The sequence below is a fragment of the Colobus angolensis genome, unplaced genomic scaffold, assembly GCF_000951035.1.
Source record: "Colobus angolensis palliatus isolate OR3802 unplaced genomic scaffold, Cang.pa_1.0 Scaffold104, whole genome shotgun sequence".
In the NCBI taxonomy this organism is placed as follows: Eukaryota; Metazoa; Chordata; class Mammalia; order Primates; family Cercopithecidae; genus Colobus; species Colobus angolensis.
The window spans coordinates 5,142,975-5,163,243 of NW_012111364.1; the positions used below are offsets into that span (position 1 = coordinate 5,142,975).

Genomic DNA, 20,269 nt, shown 5'->3' on the forward strand with positions numbered 1-20,269 from the left:
AACCCCAGCAATTCCATTTGACTCCTGATATGTTCAAAGCTGGGATCCATATGCTCTGCATGGGGGATGATTGATTATAGGGCTTAGGAAGCAGTTGTGAATTAAATATGGGATTCAGGTCATCAGAGTTTCATTTGAAATCTGTTTCATACTTAGCGTTCTGTTCTGATGGGCTTCCCTTTTTTTTCAGACTGGAGTACATGTCAGCTGAGTGAGAAGGCAGTTTGTGGAAATGGAATAAAAACAAGGATGTTGGATTGTGTTCGAAGTGATGGCAAGTCAGTTGACCTGAAATATTGTGAAGAGGTAGGTGGATGCTGTGTTATATCTTCGCGAGTAAATTCTTCCCTAATAATTTCAGTTTCATGCTGAGCCAAGTGACCCGTGCTCCATGCAGCTCATTGCCAGCAGATGCTTTTCTGCACTATCACAGGCTAAGTGTGTTCTTGAAAAGATACAATGTCCAACACTACTGATTCCTACATATAATTTCCTGTATTTTCTTCTCCTTGGAGCCCAAAGGTATGCTAATTAGCCTATTCTGAAAGAAATGCTTGGGGAACAATAAATAAGGTAAATAAAAGCAGTAAATTTTAATCAGACTGCTTATCTTTTGTAATTTGATGTGAATTTTGTGTAGTGCCTGGGACATCTGCCAAGGTCCATCATTTATTCTCTTTGTTGCTAAACACTGATCACATGTGGTTTCATAGCAGGTTTTGATTAATATCTGGGATCTAATACCCAGCTGTGACCATCTAAGTACTCAGGTCTGATTAAGAGACAGCCTCAAATTCAAACAAAGGAATGAAGCCAGTCATTACTATCTTCTAGGCACAGAGAATTGTAACTGATAATTATCTAATTGATGAAAGTAATGTCATCATACCTAGATGTGAGCTTCTGAAATGTGAGGAAACATAGTCGTTGGCCTTTCTTCATTTTTATGAAGCTACACTTTATGTTGTAATAATTTTATCTAATTTCCATACCCAAAACATGACAAATGTTGACACTCCATGCATCTGAGGTCCGCTGGGTCAAATACTAACCAAGATAAGCAGGAGCCTCAATAGATCTGGAATAGACTAGAAGGGGGTCGTAACCTCATTAGAGTTTAACATACACAGTCACCATGTCTTCTGTCTACACATCCTGTGGTTATTATAGCCCACAGTAAATTGTTCCAATACCTAGGGGAGAACTCTAAACAGAAATACTTTAATTCTTTTGATATATTTATCATACGGACCTGACTTAACCTTCTTATGTCTCTGTTCATGAAAGCAGAGCACCCGCATGTGTTGAAAACACAAATTTGTTTCGTTAATAAATGCCTCCTGCTATAACCTTCTAACATAACTTACTGTATTAATTATTTAAATTTGAATAATTGGAAATTTCACACTTGAATCATTTTAGTTTTGTAACCAATAACATTGAAGCAATATAACCATTATAAGAATAATGTCAGTATTGAGCTGGGTGGGGTGGCTCATGCCTCTAATCCTAGAACTTTGGGAGGCTGAGTCGGGCGGATCACCTGAGGTCAGGAGTTCAAGACCAGCCCGACCAACATGGACAAACCCCGTCTCTACTGAAAATACAAAATTAGCTGGGTGTGGTGGCACATGCCTGTAATCCCAGCTACTCGGTAGGCTAAGGCAGGAGAATCGCTTGAACCCAGAAGGCAGAGGGTGCCGTGAGCCAAGATCGCACCATTGCACACCAGCCTGGGCAACAAGAGCAAAACTCCATCTCCAAAGAAAAAAAAAAGAGCATCAGTATTAATGAAGATAATAATCATATACTGACTGGAGAGCTTTCTGTGATCTACTTCTAGTTGATTAATACATCTTTTCGTTTGCAAACATAAATGATGCACTCCTTGGTCAGTATGAAATATAAAATAAACGAGAGCTTTGCAAAAGCTGAAACCTAAGCATACGTGACCAATTTTAAATGATTTCATATGATGAAAGGACAAAGCTGTAAACTGGATTCTTGATTTCTTACATCAAATATGAGTAAAAACCTGGGAAATAACTAATTTTAATTATATGGGAGTCTAGATAAGTTTAAGCTTACATGCAAATATTATAATATTTGAATGTTGCATGGCAATTAGGGACTCCTAGTTTTAACATTCTAGCAAACACTGTCTTCAAGGACTTACAATTTGACTGTGCAACCCTGCATTCAGTGCCACAGCAGTAGGTAACACTTGCTGCTTCCCTAACAGCCACAAAGAAAGATGGCATTATTATCCAACAAAGACGAAGATTAGAGTTAAACCTAATAAGCACTTATGTAGTATTTTTATCTTTAGTGTTTTTCAGACATTTTCTCATTGGATACCTAGTAATCGGTTTCTTCTTTCCTATTAGATTTTTGAATAGTTTTCTTTTTAATTTATTTAGACAGATGTTTAGGTAAATGAGAGAGAGAATTAGAGATATGATCAATGTAAGGAAAAAATTAGTACAGGACTAAAATGTGTAAGTGGTGGATATGTAAGTCAGTAATAATTGAATCCTGTGATTCAAACTTTCCCCATGAAACTATTATTTACCTCAAATGTAACACATTATTTTTATCATATCACTTCAAGATTCCTATCTCCAACCTCCCATGACTTTTAAGAAGCTTTATGAGGCTTCAGTTGAGTGATATGGTAAAAGTTTTCATACCAAATACTCAGCTCTGTTAGGTATTACTGGTGTAGAATATAATGGGAGCGCCTGCAGAGAGATGTATTACACAAAGCTATGATCTGATCTTCTCTCAGTGGATAACTTAGAGCTAAGAACTATACTTGAAACACAACATAATGTTTCAAAACAAATTTTGCCATTATTTGCTGTATAAATTAGAAAACATTAACTTCTCTTTCATGCAGAAATAAAAAAGATCTTGGAAATTCTAAGAATTACTAGTTTTAAAAATTTATATTCTCCTAACAAGCTCTTACATTTTCCTATTTCTTTGTCTTTTTTTTTTTTTTTTGGAGAGAGTCTTGCTCTGTTGCCCAGCCTGGAGTGCAGTGGCACTATCTCAGCTCACTGCAGCCTCCACATCCTAGGTTCAAGCAAGTCTGCTGCCTCAGCCTCCCAAGTAGCTGGGACTACAGTCATGTACCACCAATCCCAGCAAATTTTTGTATTTTTTTTTGGTAGAGGTGAGGTTTCACCATGTTGGCCAGCATGCTCTAAGGTGATCTGCCCACCTTAGTCTCCTGAAGTGCTGGGATGACAGGCGTGAGCCACGGCATCCAGCTGACATTTTCCTATTTCAATGCTACTTTGTACCATAGACATTTTAAATGTTGGAATATACAGTAGAAGAATTTGAAACATCATCTTGTATTTTTAAGGCAGAATATTTAAATAAGTAATGGAACCCAAATGCCAATAAAATGGCACAACATTATTATCTGATGAGAAGGTTTGACACCAAAGTAACTGAATTATGCCACCATTGAGTTTTAGAAGTGAAAATCTTTGTTTTAAAAAATGCACATAAAATATTCATAATCACAAAAAACTTTGGCGACCCATATTTCTTTTTTTAAAAGATAGCTGATATATTATTTCAATACATGATATCATTAGTTTTGACTATCAATTTATGTTTAGAACCTTTTCCTTTTGCTTTTTAGTTTAAGATATGTAAAAATAAATAATATCCCTAAGATACAGTTGTAGATCAAAATATTGATGATATTATTAGTTTTTACCTAATGAAAAGTATTTTTGCTTATATTTATTTGTTCCTCATTTTGGGAAATTCAATCAATTTGGAGGTTAAATCTCCTTTTTTTCATTGCTTATTGAAAACACTCAAACAATACATAAGTATAGATTACATGGGCCCCTTCTTTCATCCCGTACCCCTAACTTCCACTCGCCTAGGTCAAACCACTTTATACTTTTAATAGTTTGGATGTTTGTCCTCTAGGTACCATTTTATTCTGTTATGTGGCTTGCTTTTTCTCCCTCCCTCTCTTCTCTCTTGTCACCTCGTTCTCTGGCTCCCTCCCCCAATTGACAATATAACATCCTGATCTACCTCTGTTCTTCCAGCTTGGCCTGGAGAAGAACTGGCAGATGAACACGTCCTGCATGATGGAATGCCCTGTGAACTGTCAGCTTTCTGATTGGTCTCCTTGGTCAGAATGCTCTCAAACATGTGGCCTCACAGGTTCGTTTGCACCATAACTCATATTAGGCTAATGGTCAAGGAATATGAAATAAAAAATCCCTCTTGCTTTAACCCATATCAGATAATCTTCAGAAAGGTTGGATTGGTTGTCTTTCTTTCCAAAACATCTAAGCCTTACTTGTTCCTGGATCACCTCAGGAGATACCACTGTGATGCCTTCTCCCGATGACATATATGCTTGCAAAACCATAACATATATTAAAGTTGCATCACTTTGTATCTCTTAAAGGAAAAATGATCCGAAGACGAACAGTGACACAGCCCTTTCAAGGTGATGGAAGACCATGCCCTTCCCTGATGGACCAGTCCAAACCCTGCCCAGTGAAGCCTTGTTATCAGTGGCAATATGGCCAGTGGTCTCCATGCCAAGTGCAGGTATCAAATCTCAAGAAGTTGTAAGGAATTGTGTACTCTTTATCTGCAGAGACTTTATCTGCAGAAAAACAGACAAAAATAATGTGTTAGAAATATTTTTCAGAGCTCACAGATGACAAGCTTCTTAAAATTTTTATGTGCCTTGCCATTTTATAACCATTTAATTAGTTTTGATAACTCCCTGCTCTGTATATTTTTAATCATTTGGAGACTGATTCATTTTAATGAAAATTTATTTTCCTGTCTTTAGCTAGAAAACAAATAAATTGTTCAATGTATGCTTTATTGCTAGTGCCCTATAGGGCTTCTTCCTTAGGGTTTCAAATGCTTCTCTAAATGTTCATAAATCAAAGTCAATGGTGCAGAGATAACTAAGTGATGAGCTCTCTGTATTTCTCCTTTTCTAATTAGTTATTTCTTCCGCCATTCCAGGAGGCCCAGTGTGGAGAAGGGACCAGAACAAGGAACGTTTCTTGTGTAGTAAGTGATGGGTCAGCAGATGATTTCAGCAAAGTGGTGGATGAGGAATTCTGTGCTGACATTGAACTCATTATAGATGGTAATAAAAACATGGTTCTGGAGGAAACCTGCACCGAGCCTTGCCCAGGTAACCACGGCAAAAGAGAATTCATATTCTGATTATTTTTCCCTAGGACAAGGGCCATGAAGGGGTTGCATATAAAATATAAGTTACAGGATGTCAACAGTCTTCTTATTCAGTAATATTTATGCCAACAGCTCAACACTATGCCTGTGGGGAACGGGGCGCTGTCTCATTACTACCAGGTAGGGGTGAAGTCCAGGTCTCCCATGTGGCCTCTCTCAACACCCTCTGGAGTTTTAACATCTGCAGGAGATGGTAATTAAGGCCTTAAGCCCATGCTCCACAGAAAAGGTATGAAAGAAAAGTTGAGAAAATAAGGATAAAACATAACCTATTAGGGATTTCCAGAAGAGAATAGGGAAAGAGAGGCAATGTTTAAACACATAATGGCTAAAAACAGATTAAGTCCTCATAATAACAGCTTACCCTGGGTCCAGGGTGGAATGAACAACAAACTCATACCTAGATAAATGTAGTTAAAACATAAAATATAGAAAAATAAGTAGTAAAGTCTTCAGTAAGGAAAAAAACAGATTATCTACAACTGGAAGACAAAATAGCAGTACGGAGGAAACTGTTGAAAGATATTTTTCAGATTCAATGTTAGACACAATGGGTGCGTGCAGTAAATGTAGAAAGAAAATTTTGTATTTCAAATAGTGTGGAAAAAATGGCAGACAGTGATAAGCTAATATTTATGAATTTGGGCTTGATGCAGAGAATTGTAGAGGAAATTTAATGCCAAAATATGCCAGAAAACCCATCCTTAGAAAAGATATAGATAGGGGCAACAATTTATTAGTGGACTGGAAATGAGCAGATAGAAAATGAATTACCTGTATTTTATCCCCAGGTGGAAAATTTGTATTCTCCCAATTTGCTTATAATTATCATTTAAAAATTGTATCTCTTTTATAATATTTTGTTTTGAATCTGACCTCAAAATGTTAAAAATTAAGGATTTGGCAAAAATAATGGGGCATAAAACACATTTTCTATATAAAATGATGTGATTTAAGAAAATTTTAAAAGTGGATAACATATATTAACAAAAATTTGTAAATGGGATTGAGTCCCTAAAACCTGGAAAAACGGACATGTTTTAGCTATTTATTCACTCATCGAGTTACTTATTCCTTTGTAAAAAAAAAAAAAAAAAATCGTTTGAGATGATAAAAATAGTAGGGTATAGTTTAAGATGAACTGAATGAAATTAAACAGTAAATAAAATAACCCTGATAGGGGTTATTTTGAGGACAAACCCCCTAGACTCTGAGAATATCCAACTATTGTATTGATCTTTGCACACATGGATATTTTCATCTACTTCAGGTCAAGAACTGAACTATTTTTAAAAACCAAAAATCTGAATAGCAGCTGTTTCTCAATAAGTGTAAAGGTTCAGCCATGCAAGGTGAGTAAGTTCTAGAGATCCGTTGTAAGACATAGTGCCTGTAGTTAACAATACTGTATTGTATACCTAAACGTGTTAAGTGGGTAGATCTCATGTTACATGGTCTTATCACAATTTTAAAAAAGAATAAAATAAAACTTAAAGTAACAGAAAATCTGACTTTCTAAAGCCGGGCAAAGTGTTGCTGTTCAGACATTCCTACACCTGCCAACAACCTTTTGCTGATCCAGCAATTCCCCTCTTTCATTTCCTGCTGCTGAAACTAGTCTGATACCATTTAAGATCTCACACACAATTCAATTTAATAAAATCATTTCGCTTCACTGTAGACCCAGCCTGAGGCTGTGGCAGCAGGTGACAGCTCCAGGCAGGGTCAAGGACATTCACACCATTGAGCAGAATGGGCATCCTTGTCAGACAGTGGTGCATGCCTTACTATGGATACTCCTCACGTGATTTCATTATATACTTCCTGCAGCACACTCACTCACTCATTTGACTGTTAAGTACAAGTCAGGCCCTGGACTTGAGGTGGGAGATACAGTGAAGACCAACAGACCCTGTCCTTGTAGAGCTTACTTTCTAATGGAAGGGAACAATTGCTAATCTACTAGTGACGTAAATAAACATAAGATTATAATCTGTGGTAAATGATGTGAAGGAAAGTTACAGGATCCCATGATAACATAGAACGGAGCAAACACATTGTTTTAATTAAAGTAATTGCAAATCTAGGAGGCTGTTCTTCTAAATTACAATCTATTCTTTTCAGTTCCTCTCTTGCTAGTTTTCTCTAATGATGGGTTTTGAAAGCTAGCAATATGTGAACTAATAAGCTTTAAAGAGTAGAACACTGAATTAGGAAATACATTTCATGTGTTTAATTGTCATATCTTTGGCAGGCATAGGGTAATTTTATTGTTACTACAATGGTTTACATGGTCAAAATAGAAAAGTATGTTTAGAACAAGGGAGTATCTCACTCTCATTTGCTGTGATTACATCTTTAAAGCCTGACATGTATTATTTAGGGGTGATAATTACATAACTCACAAACTATCATTAAAAGATTTATTACATTTTGTTGCAAAATAAATGATGCTAAATGTGGATTGCCACAAAGATAAAGCCTATTGGTAAAAGGTATGTTTCTTTTCCATGTAATTTTCAATCACCGAGGTGAAATTTTATTACATTCATATTGACAGGAATTTTTTGAACTTTAGCAGTTTTCCTACATAATTAAAAACTGAGTAACCACAAAGTGACATTTCCTAGGAAATAAAAGTGTTCCTAAAACTTTTTCAGACTACTTAGAAATTCTTTCTAGTTTCTTTTTCCTTTGCATTTCCAAAATTTACTAGAACTTTCGGTCCTTCAGGAGTACCAATTACATTCTTTAATAAAGGCCTACAAAAATCACTCCATTTTACTATTATGTGTATATATGTTAGTCAATAATTCATGTCTTACCAGGACTTCTTCGGCATGACACAAGAAGTTTTTCCATTAATCAGATTTCCAGGCAACTTTATGCTAATACCAGTCACCTTCAGCATAATATAAGGCAATAGGAATTATTCATATGGCCTGGCTAGAATAAATAAGTGACGAGAAACCTTTGTGAATTTGTGTCTATCATAATTGACTGTGTACTCTGAAGAGTTATCATTAAGCAGTCACTCTGAAGAATGGATGGGTTAATGGAAAGGGTGTATTTCATAAAATCTTTTCTGTTCTTAAAATGGCTAAAGATTTTGGAAGCATGGATGCACTATGGCCCAGCAATTGCACTCCGAGGTACATACCCAACAGAAATGCATATATAAGTTCATCAAAAGACTTGTACTGAAATGTTTGCAATAACATGATAGGAAAAATTTACAACTCCCCACATGCCCATCAATAGTAGAATGGATATCTAAATTGTGATATATTCACGTGATGGAAAGTAGTAAGAATGAAGAAATTAGAACTTCATAAATGTATGATGGATCTCAGAAACATAAATGAGAGAAAGAAGCCAGACACAAGAAAAGTACATATGGTATGATTTCATATATTACACAAGGGAGGGTTTTGAGATCCTGGGAATGTTTTGTTCTTTGATTTGGGTGTTGATCACATGGTTAGATAATCAGATTGTCAAAATTCAGCTATCTGTGCATCTATGATATGTGGTCATTTTACATGTTTGTTGTCCTTCAGTAAAATATTTTAAAGAGAAGTTGATTGAAGATATAGATCAGAGGAAATAGTGGGCATTATTTCCAGTACTGCGACTGCTCGATTGCCTCTCTCACCTCCACTCTTCTGGGAAGAAATAGGAATGAAACATAAAACCAGCTTTGTGAGCCTTGGACTTCAAACTTTTTGAAAATTGTGAATACCTAGAAGACAAAGTCTGTTTATATTTAGGCTCTCTTTGAGTGTACCTCCTGTGTAATAAACCGCTTTACTATGATAATGACAAGAGTGGTGGTAGGTTTTGATCGAATATTTTTTGTATCCTAAGAAGAGATGAATTATAGTAGATGAGCTCCTGTCAGCCACAGTTTACCTTTGATGTCAACACATAGACCAGTAATAGCCATACAGAAAATAACAATATATATACAAAGTTATACAATTACAAATTTATAAATATTAAATGCCTATTTAAATCTTATAAATATTATGTATGGCTGGGATACCTAAAAACATTGCCCACTGGGGTTGGAATTAAAATGATTATCGGGTTGGCTTTTCTCTGTGGATATGGGTGTAAATTACAAACCTGTGTTTTACAGGTGACTGTTATTTGAAGGACTGGTCTTCCTGGAGCCTGTGTCAGCTGACCTGTGTGAATGGTGAGGATCTAGGCTTTGGTGGAATACAGGTCCGATCCAGAGCAGTGATTATACAAGAACTAGAGAATCAGCATCTGTGCCCAGAGCAGATGTTAGAAACAAAATCATGTGATGGTGAGTGCTACCATTCATATACTCTATCTTAAGCAAAGCATAAGATTTAAAAAAATGGTCTGTTAAAAATAAATTTGACCAGGTACAGTGGCTCATGCCTATAATCCCAACACTTTGGGAGGCCAAGGCAGGCGGATCACCTGAGGCCAGGAATTGTGAGACCAGCCTGGCCAACGTGGCCAAACCCCAACTCTACCAAAAAAAACAAAATTAGCGAGGCATGGTGTCAGGCTCCTGTAATCCCAGCTACTCAGGAGGCTGAGGCAGGAGAATCACTTGATCCCGGGAGGCAGAGGCTGCAGTGAGCCGAGATTGTGCCATTGCACCCCAGCCTGGGCAACAAGAGCGAAATTCCGTCTCAAAAATAAATAAATAAATAATTTAAAAATTTACTAAGATGTCACTTAAGGCTGAGGACTAAAGTAAGGGGAAGATTCTGAATGCTAAAGATTGGGAAGACGGAAAATCCTGCCACCCTTCATAAATAAGATGTGAGTTTTACAAAAACGTTTCCTAGTTTTATGAGCTCCAAGCAGCTGAGATAATTAGGAGCACATTATTTTTACACTTAAAACAATTATGGCCAGGTAGGAGTCTAACAATATCTTCAATTTATTTAAATCAAATGACAGAATTAAATTAAAATGACAAGTTCACAGTAAGGTAAGAGATTTTACTATGTTTTTTCAAATGGATAAATCAAATTATTGGTAAAACTTGAGTTTAATCTAAATATTACTTAGAACATATGTAAACATCTATGTTTATATGTCTGTGTGAATGTATGCACACATAGAATCGTTCACTCAGTGTAAGCAATACGTGACATCTTCAAGAATCACAGCATCAAATGTCATAGTTTGGGAAACAACATGCTAAGACTCCAGGAAAACAAGAAATGCTATCTGGTAGAGGGTGTGGGGCTCAACAAACAACTCTGAATTCTGCTTATGTTCTGAAATAAGTAATATGACATAGCAGCAAGTAGGAGACAAAATATCACCTTTCTTACCGAAAAGTTGGAGACAAAAGCTTAAACTGTTGGAAAAGAATACTTGCAGTAAAAACCAAATGGGCTAGATGACTTAGCCCAAGAATTAGATAGAATTACCTGCTCTGTCAATTTAATCTTCCTAAATTTATCAACTAGGTAAAACATTCCATATGCTAGGACAGGATAAGTAAAGAATAAAGAAAGGTCAAAAGTTGCAATGAATAAAATAATTCTCAAGGCAAGAAAGAAAAGTATTCACCCCAAAATGACAAGGAAATAAAATTAGGAATCAATAAAACAATGACAAATCTCCACATGCACACTTTAGAAGTGTGCATACTTCTAAAGCATCATATAGCAAATGTTATATGGGATGCAGCAAAGAAGTACCTAGAGGAGACCCTGAAGCTTTGAACACTTCTATAGATGGGAGAAAAGTTAAAAATGAACTAAGCATTCAACTGAGTAAATTTTTAAGAAAAGTAAAAAGGAAACGGAATGCAAGCAACATGGATGAGTATAAATTCAATGAGATTGAAAATAAATAATCAACAAAACCAATCGATTGTTTTTAGAGCAAACTGACAAAATAGACCAGCTCATGGTAAAATCAGTGAAGAAGAATAAAAAGCAAAGTCGTCATTACTATAACTAGAATAAAGTCTGGAAAATAGAAGATAATTTTGTGAATAGTTTTTTCTAACAAAAGTGAAAATGTTAATGAAGATAATTTACAAGGTTATTATATTTTATCAAGAGTAACAAAAAACCTATACCATAGATTATTGTATTTTCAAACCTGTGAAATACATACACATGCACACAAACTAAAACTTAAATGGCTTTAATTACGAGTTTTCTCAAAATTCAAAGAAACGGACAACTCTTTGTTGAGATTTGATCAGTCTGGTGGGAAAGTTATTAGTTATGATAACCACAAAACCCTTTTGGAAGGCCTGAGGGTTTTCACATGACTTGGGTAATAGACCTGGCGGAAGGCGTCTGGTCCCATTACCTTTAGTTAAATAGAGTAGACTAGTAAACAACGGGATGTGAGGAAGTTATCTAGTTAGCTTGTGGTCTCAACCTTGGGTGTGTGCTTTTTACTCCAGACGTACACAATGACAATTACCCTCTAATGGCGTTGACTCAAGCTTTTGTTAACTAACAAATGTGAGTCTCCCTCCTGATCCGGGCTGGCCACAGTAACAAACCTCTCTTGGTATGTAGATGGTCAGACAATCAGCAGGACTGGCAAAAGATAATATCTGTGTGTCAGTGTACATTTTATTCACCCATCGCTGGGGTTAGGGTCTGCAGGCAGACCCCACAGCGAATGCCCTCTTGTGAGGAGCAATACCTCAACTCCTATTTATGTCAAATCTTTTTTTATAAGAACATATTCTTTTTTTTAATTTGAATTTTATTTTTTTAATTATACTTTAAGTTCTGGGGTACATGTGCAGACCGTGCAGGTTTGTTACATAGGTATACACATGCCATGGTGATTTGCTGCACCCATCAATCCATCATCTACTTTAGGTATTTCTCCTAATGCTATCGCTCCCGTAACTCCGACCCCTCAACAGGCCCCAGTGTGTGATGTTTTCCTCCCTGTGTCCATGTGTTCTCATTGTTCAACTCCCAATTATGAATGAGAACATTCAGTGTTTAGTTCTCTGTTTCTGTGTTAGTTTGCTGAGAAATGATAGTTTCTGGGTTCATCCATGTCCCTGCAAAGGACATGAACTCATCCTATTTTATGGCTGCATAGTGTTCCATGGTGTATATGTGCCACATTTTCTTCATCCAGTCTATCACTGATGAGCATTTGGGTTGGTTCCAAGTCTTTGCTATTATGAACAGTGCTGCAATAAATATAAGTGTGCATGTGTCTTTATAATAGAATGATTTATAATCCTTTGGGTATATACCCAGTAATGGTATATACCATTATATATATGGTATATATATATATGCTGGGTCCAGTGGTATTTCTGGTTCTAGATCCTTGAGGAATCACCACACTGTCTTCTACAGTGGTTGAACTAATTTACAGTCCCACCGACAGTGTAAAAGTGTTCCTATTTCTCCACATCCTCCCCAGCATGTGTTGTTTCCTGACTTTTTAATGATTGCCATTCTAACTGGTGTGAGATGGTATCTCATTGTGGTTTTGATTTACATTTCTCTAATGATCAGTGATGATGAGCTTTTTTTCATATGTTTGTTGGTCGCATAATGTCTTCTTTTGAGAAGTGTCTGTTCATATCCTTCACCCACTTTTTCATGGGGTTGTTTTCTTGTAAATTTGTTTAAGTTTTCTGTAGATTCTGGATATTAGCCCTTTGTCAGATGGATAGATTTCAAAATTTTTCTCTCGTTCTGTAGGTTGCCTGTTCACTCTGATGATAGTTTCTTTTGTTGTGCAGAAGCTCTTTAGTTGGGATCTAAATTAGATCCCAACTAAAGAGCTATCCCATTAGATAGTTTCTTTTGTTGTGCAGAAGCTCTTTAGTTGGGATCTAAATTAGATCCCATTTGTCAATTTTGGCTTTTGTTGCTGTTGCTTTTGGTGTTTTAGTCATGAAGTCTTTGCCCATGCTTGTGTCCTGAATAGTATTGCCTAGGTTTTCTTCTAGGGTTTTTATGGTTTTAGGTCTGACATTTAAGTCTTTAATCCATCTTAATTTTTGTATAAGGCGTAAGGAAGGGGTCTAGTTTCAGTTTTCTGCGTATGGCTAGCCAGTTTTCCCAACACCATTTATTAAGTAGGGAATCCTTTCCCCATTGTTTTTATCAGGCTTATCAAAGATAAGATGGTTGTAGATGCATGGTGTTATTTTTGAGGCCTTGGTTGTGTTCCATTGGTCTATATATCTGTTTTGGTACCAGTACCATGCTGTCTTGGTTACTGTAGCCCTGTGGCTATGGGTTTGACATAAATAGCTCTTATTATTTTGAGATACGTTCCATCAATACCTAGTTTATTGAGAGTTTTTAGCATGAAGAGGTGTTGAATTTTGTCCAAGGCCTTTTCTGCATCTATTGAGATAATCATGTGGTTTTTGTCATTAGTTCTATTTACATGATAATTATGTTTATTGATTTGCATATGTTGAACCCGCCTTGTATCCCACGGATGAAGCCAACTTGATCGTGGTGGATTAGCTTTTTGATGTGCTGCTGGATTTGGTGTGCCAGTATGTTACTGAGGATTTTTGCATCAATGTTCATCAGGGATATGGGCCTGAAATTTGTTTTTCTTTGTTGTGTCTCTGCCAGGTTTTGGTATCAGGATGATGCTGGCCTCATAAAATGAGTTAGGGAGGAGTCCCTCTTTTTATATTGTTTGGAATAGTTTCAGAAGGAATGGTACCAGCTCCTCTTTGTACCTCTGGTAGAATTCGACTGTGGATCTGTCTGGTCCTGGGCTTTTTTTAGTTGTTAGGCTATTAATTACTGTCTCAATGTCAGAACTTGTTATTGGTCTATTCAGGGATTTGACTTCTTCCTGGTTAAGTCTTGGGAGTGGGTATGTTTCCAGGAATTTCTCTGTTTTCTTCTAAATTTTCTAGCTTACTTGTGTAGAGGTGTGTATAGTGTTCTCTGATGGTGGTTTGTATTTCTGTAGGATCCGTGGTGATATCCTTTCTCATTTTTTATTGCATCTATTTGATTCTTCTCTCTTTTCTTCTTTCTTAGTCTGGCTAGCCATCTATTTATTTTGTTGATCTTTTCAAAAACCCAGCTCCGGGATTGACTTTTTAAAGATTTTTTTGTGTCTCTATCTCCTTCAGCTCTGCTGTTAGTTATTTCTCGACTTCTACTAGCTTTTGAATTTGTTTACTGTTGCTTCTCTAGTTCTTTTAACTGTGATGTTAAGATATCAGTTTTAAATCTTTCCTGCTTTCTCCTGTGAGCATTTACTGCTGTAAATTTCCTTCTAAACACAGCTTTAGCTGTGTGCCAGAGATTCTAGTACATTGTATCTTTGAACTTATTGGTTTCAAATAACTTACTTATTTCTGCCTTAATTTTGTTATTTACCCAGTAGTCATTCAGGAGCATGTTGTCAGTTTCCATGTAGTTGAGCAGTTTTGAGTGACTTTCTTAATCCTGAGTGCTACTTTGTTTGCACTGTGTCTGAGAGACTGTTATGATTTCCATTTTTTTGCATTTGCTAAGGAGTGTTTTACTTCCACCTGTGTGGTCAATTTTAGAAAAAATTCAATGTGATGCTAAGAATGTATATTCTAGACTGGGCATGGTGGCTCATGCCTGTAATCCCAGCACTTTGGGAGGCCGAGGTGGGCAGATTATAAGGTCAGTAGTTCGAGAACAGCCTGGCCAATGTAGTGAAACCCCATCTCTACCAAAAATACAATAATAGCTGGGCGTGGTGCTGGGTACCTGTAGTCCCAGCTACTCAGAAGGCTGAGGCAGGATAATCACTTGAACCCGGGAGGTGCAGGTTCCAGTGAGCTGAGATAGTGCCACTGCAGTCCAGCCTGGGTGACAGAGCGAGATTCCAGCTCAAAAAAAAAAAAAAAAAATGCATATTCTGTTGATTTGGGGTGAAGAGTTTTGTAGAAGTCTATTAGGTCTCCTTGGTCCACAGCTTAGTTCAAGTCCTGAATATCCTTATTAATTTTCTCATTTATTTGTCTAATATTGACAATGGAGTGTTAAAGTCTCCCACTATTATTGTGTGGGAGTCTAACTCTCTTTGTAGGTCTCTAAGAACTTACTTTATGAATCTGGGTGCTCCTGTATTGGGAGCATCTATATTTAGGATAGTTAGCTCTTCTTGTTGCATTGATCCCTTTACCATTATGTAATGCCCTTCTTTGTCTCTTTTGATCTTTGTTGGTTTAAAGTCTGTTTTTTCAGAGACTAGGATTCTAACCCCTGCTTTTTTTTTTTTTTTTTTGGTTTCCATTTGCTTGGTAAATATTCCTCCATTCCTTTATTTTAAGCCTATCTGTGTTTTTGCACGTGAGATGGGTCACCTGAATACAGCACACCAATGAGTCTTGACTATCCAGTTTGCCAGTCTGTCTTTTAATTGAGGCATTTAGCTCATTTCCATTTAAAGTTAATATTGTTATGTGTAAATTTGATCCTGTCATTATGATCCTACCTGGTTAGTTTCTCCATTAGTTGATGCAGTTTCTTCATAGAGTCGATTGTCTTTACAATTTGGTACGTGTTTGTGCTGGGTCTATCCCACAGACCCTGGCCAACTGATGAATGAAATGAGTACTCAGACACAGGTATGCAGTGCAAGGGCAGCTAGGGGTCTGCCTGGCTCTAGTGGTCAAAGTGCACCCGGAGAAGCTGGAGCTGCATGCCTTCATTCACTGTAGGCACAATGCCAAAAGCCTGGAGCAAACACAATCTGTGAGAAATTAACATTTATTGTTCCCCTTTCAAGGAACATCACGTGTGTGGATGATTAAAGATCAGTTCCTACTCAACACAAGTAAACAAGCGTGTTCAAGATATTCCCCTACATTCCCTTGTACGTACTCCTGGCCGTCTGCCTCAGGGTCAGAGAACAGCTGCCTTTGGCTATTCTCCCCTGAATCTAGGCAGAGCCTTTGGACCTTTCAGAAGGCGTGCTGCCTTCCCTATAGTTTTTCCCACCACTCTGACCCATATCCTCCTCCTCCCCCTTTTCTGTTTTTTGCATCAGGTTTTCTTGATTGAAGAGTACAGCTATGTGCAGCGACAGACTTGACAGTGCAGCAGTTACAGCTTGTGTTCCACCGTTGCATCCTAGAATTAGTAAATAACATAAGACATACATGAGTAGAATCAGTAATATTCTTTTCCAAACAAAGAGTGACCCCCAGGAGTGGGGGTCTTTCCAGGAGAGGTGCTTTTGCACATTGTTCTATAGGGCTGTTACCGAGGAACCCCACAAGGGGTATGTTAATCCCGCATAGCCAAGCAGTCACATTGTTAGAAGCTGGGAAGAGGATGTCTACCCAAGTAACAGGGCAGAAGAAAGGCAGATCTAGAAGATGGGCCTAATAGAGTATAGCAGGTTCAGGTTGCAGATAGAGTGAGAAAATAAGGAAAATCAATACTCTACAAGAGTTGCAATGTGCAACAGAGAGCATAGCAAGGAACAGATTATCTGGAGTGAACAGTGTTTGTGTCCAGAGCAGGATTCGCTCAGCCTCCTGAGTTTTCTTCTTAAGCATAATGTACACGGCCTGTGTTGTCCAAGGAAGCTGCATCATCCAGGGCTGCAGGTTCTACAGGGTCATTTCCTTTATTTTTGGTACCAGGTTGGTCCCAGTCACCCCATGGTATGGTTTGATGCATTGTGCTGGAATCCAAAGAGGACCTGAGGGGTTGTGAACACAAGTGTATCTTCTTCCCCACATTAACAAATCACTTGGACCGCACCATAGATTACGATTTACATCTTTCCATAAAACTAATTATATCTTGAGTGATTTTTGCAAAGTGCTTCTCTATAGCTGATTGAAATTTATCATCTAAATTGAAGAAATTAAGGGTACATAAGGCTTGTGCCAATAGCGTTGCAGGGTCCTTACTCATATTCACCCTTTTTTGTTTTCTGAGCATGTTTTTAAGGGTGGAATGGGCATGTTCTACTATGACCTGTCCTTGGGGGTTATATTGTGTCTGGAATTGATTCCTTCCAGTGGGTTCTTGGTCTCACTGACTTCAAGAACGAAGCTGCAGACCCTCAAATTGAGTGTTACAGTTCTTAAAGATGGTGATTCCGGAGTTTGTTCCTTCAGATGTTCAGATGTGTCCGTAGTTTCTTCCTTCTGGTGGGTTCGTGGTCTCACTGGCTTCAGGAGTGATGCTGCAGACCTTCACAGTGAGTGTTAGAGCTCTTAAAGGTGGCACATCAGAGTTGTTCATCCCTCCCTGTGGGTTTGTGGTTTCGCTGGCTTCAGGAGTGAAGCTGCAGACCTTAACGGTGAGTGTTACAGCTCATAAAGGTAGTGCAGACCCAAAAAGTGAGCAGCAGCAAGATTTATTGCAAAGAGCAAAAGAAAAAGCTTCCACAGCATGGAAAGGGACCTGAGCCGGTTGCCGCTGCTGGCTCAGCGGCCAGCCAGCTTTTTTCCCTTATTTGGCCCCACCCACATTCTGCTTATTGGTCCATTTTTACAGAGCACTGATTGGTGCATTTACAAACCTTTAGCTAGACACAGAGTGCTGATTGGTGCATTTATAATCCTTTAGCTAGACAGAAAAGTTCTCCAAGTCCCCACCCAATCCAGAAGCCCAGCCGGCTTCATCTTTTTTTTTTGAGACGGAGTCTTGCTCTGTTGCCGGAGCTGGAGTGCAGTGGCTGGATCTCAGCTCACGCAAGCTCCGCCTCCCGGGTTTACGCCATTCTCCTGCCTCAGCCTCCGGAGTAGCTGGGACTACAGGTGCCCGCCACCTCGCCCGGCTAGTTTTTTTGTATTTTTAGTAGAGACGGGGTTTCACCGTGTTCGCCAGGATGGTCTCAATCTCCTGACCTCGTGATCCGCCCGTCTCGGCCTCCCAAAGTGCTGGGATTACAGGCTTGAGCCACCACGCCCGGCCTCGGCTTCACCTCTTAATCCCCCCTCTAAACAGGACACCCCAACTGCTATTGGGAATTTGGCCGATGACCGCTCTAGCTACTTCTTGCTGGATAGTAGCAAAGAAGGGGTCCTGCAGTTGTAGTGTCCTCCAGAGGGGAAGGCCAGTGGGTCGGTCCAGGGGTCCTCAATAGAAGTTGTTATTGAACTCATTTGGGGTTCCAGTTGTAAGACCATCTGTAGCTTGATGGCCTAGATTCTAGAGGAAACAAATTTGACAAGAAGGTTAAAAATACAGGGCCCAAAGGCAAGTAACAGCAAGGCAGCTGCCACGGGACCTAGAAAGGGGAGGAGCCATGTTGCCGAACTCCAGAGGTTGGTATCAGAGTTTGAAAGTCGTCTGATTTCAGAAGCCTTTTCCTGTAAACGCCAGATGGCATCTTGTACTATCCCTGACTCATTAGTGTAAAAACAACACTCTTCCCCTAGGAAGGTACAGATTCCTCCTTTCTCAGCAGTGAGGAGGTCTAGACCTCAGCAGTTTTGGAGAGTCACTGCTGCCATAGAGTCTATTTGGGATTGTAGAGTAAGGATAGATTCCATTATTTCTTGCAAACTGTCTTAGAAATCCTTTGAGAGTGTCTGGTAGGTAGTAGATAATGAAGTAGATAAACCTCCTCTTCCTGTTTCTGTAGCAGTAGCCATTTCTAACACTATAAGTAGGGGTATTAGTTGTATGGCCCTGTGCTTACAGACTTGAGCTTTGAGGGGTACAGATAGGATCTGATTTCCATTAGATTAGAAGTTAGGATAATATATGTTACCCTGTTAACTTTCAGCAAACTTTACTTTTGTTGAAAACCTTATAAGTTTGGGATTTCAATTATTATTCTTTGCTATTAATAAGATCTTGTTCAGTCCATATTAACTTAGAATTGGTATAGATGGCTCCTTCCTGATTCTGTAAGTACTTTAAGGTTTGACTGAGTGCAAACAGCTGGCATGTTTGAGCAGACCAATTATTAAGCAATTTTAATACCCATTGTGTCGTTTTTCCCTTAATCGCCCAGGAGGAACCATCTATCATCCTGTCCTGAAGGGAGTTCCTCCTAGGTCTGGTCGGACCTTTGTATGGTAATTAGTTAAGATTTAGATCCCCCGTTAGGAAACCTGTTGGGTTAAGGATTTTTGATAGGAAAGCTATGGGTTGTCAGTGGCCTCAGTGCTTTCAGACTATGCCCTTATTTACACTGACAAGGCGGTATTGGAGTGTTACAGGGTTGCAGAAAAGACCTTCAATTATCAATTACAGGTTTTAAAGTTACCTTGGCTTTTAAAGGAATAGGGTACACTGTTTTTTCTTTACTACTTCCATTTCTCTTTCTTTCTCTTTGTCTCTCTCTTTCTGACTCCCTCTTTGTCTCTCTGTCTCTTCTTTCTCCTTTCTGCTGGTCTTTCCCTGCCTCTGCCACCTGCTTATGCTGCTGTCCTCCCCTCTTCCTTCCCTGTTTGATGGTTTCGGCAGTGTAAGACTGCCACCTCCTTGGGTTTTTGTACTGCGTGCAATAACTCCATGATTTCCTTGTGACATTTAGTGGGGGTTCCCCTAGAGGTTAGGAACTCCCTTTCCTTCCGTAATGCAACATGGGCATGTAGGATTAGATAAGCATACTTGCTATCTGTATACACAGTTATTCTTTTTCCCTTTCCCAGTTCTAAGGCTTAGGCAAGTGCCACTAGTTCTGCTAACTGGGCACTGGTCCCTGGGGGAAGAGGCTTACTTTCGAGTACGGTTACTATGGCATAACCTGCCCTTCATATCCCATTCTCCACAAATGAAATTCCATCGGTACATAGGTTAAGGTCAGGATTAGCTAGAAGGGGGCTTCTAAGAGATCATCTCGGGTGGCATAAGTCTGGACGATAATTTGTTGGTATTCATGCTCAATTGGTTCCCCATCCTCTGGGATAAAAGGGGCAGGGTTTAGGCCCACACACATACATATTTGAAGCAGCGGTCCCTCATGGAGTAGCGCCTGGTATCTAAGTAGGTGGTTGCCGATAGCCATAAACTTCCTTTGGTACCTAGTATGCCATTTACATCATGAGTAGTCCAGACAGTGAGATCCTTTCCTT

The 20,269-nt window shown here is 38.6% G+C and overlaps 1 protein-coding gene across 1 annotated transcript in view; it reads left to right on the plus strand.

The window, feature by feature from the left end:
* Nucleotides 1-20,269, plus strand: part of THSD7A (thrombospondin, type I, domain containing 7A) — a 507,842-nt gene that overhangs the window by 467,921 nt on the left and 19,652 nt on the right. The window contains exons 19-23 of the mRNA XM_011942957.1: nucleotides 191-306; nucleotides 4,083-4,200; nucleotides 4,451-4,596; nucleotides 5,029-5,203; nucleotides 9,404-9,577. Coding sequence (XP_011798347.1) covers nucleotides 191-306; nucleotides 4,083-4,200; nucleotides 4,451-4,596; nucleotides 5,029-5,203; nucleotides 9,404-9,577 — 729 coding nt within the window. The remainder of the gene's footprint in view (nucleotides 1-190; nucleotides 307-4,082; nucleotides 4,201-4,450; nucleotides 4,597-5,028; nucleotides 5,204-9,403; nucleotides 9,578-20,269) is intronic.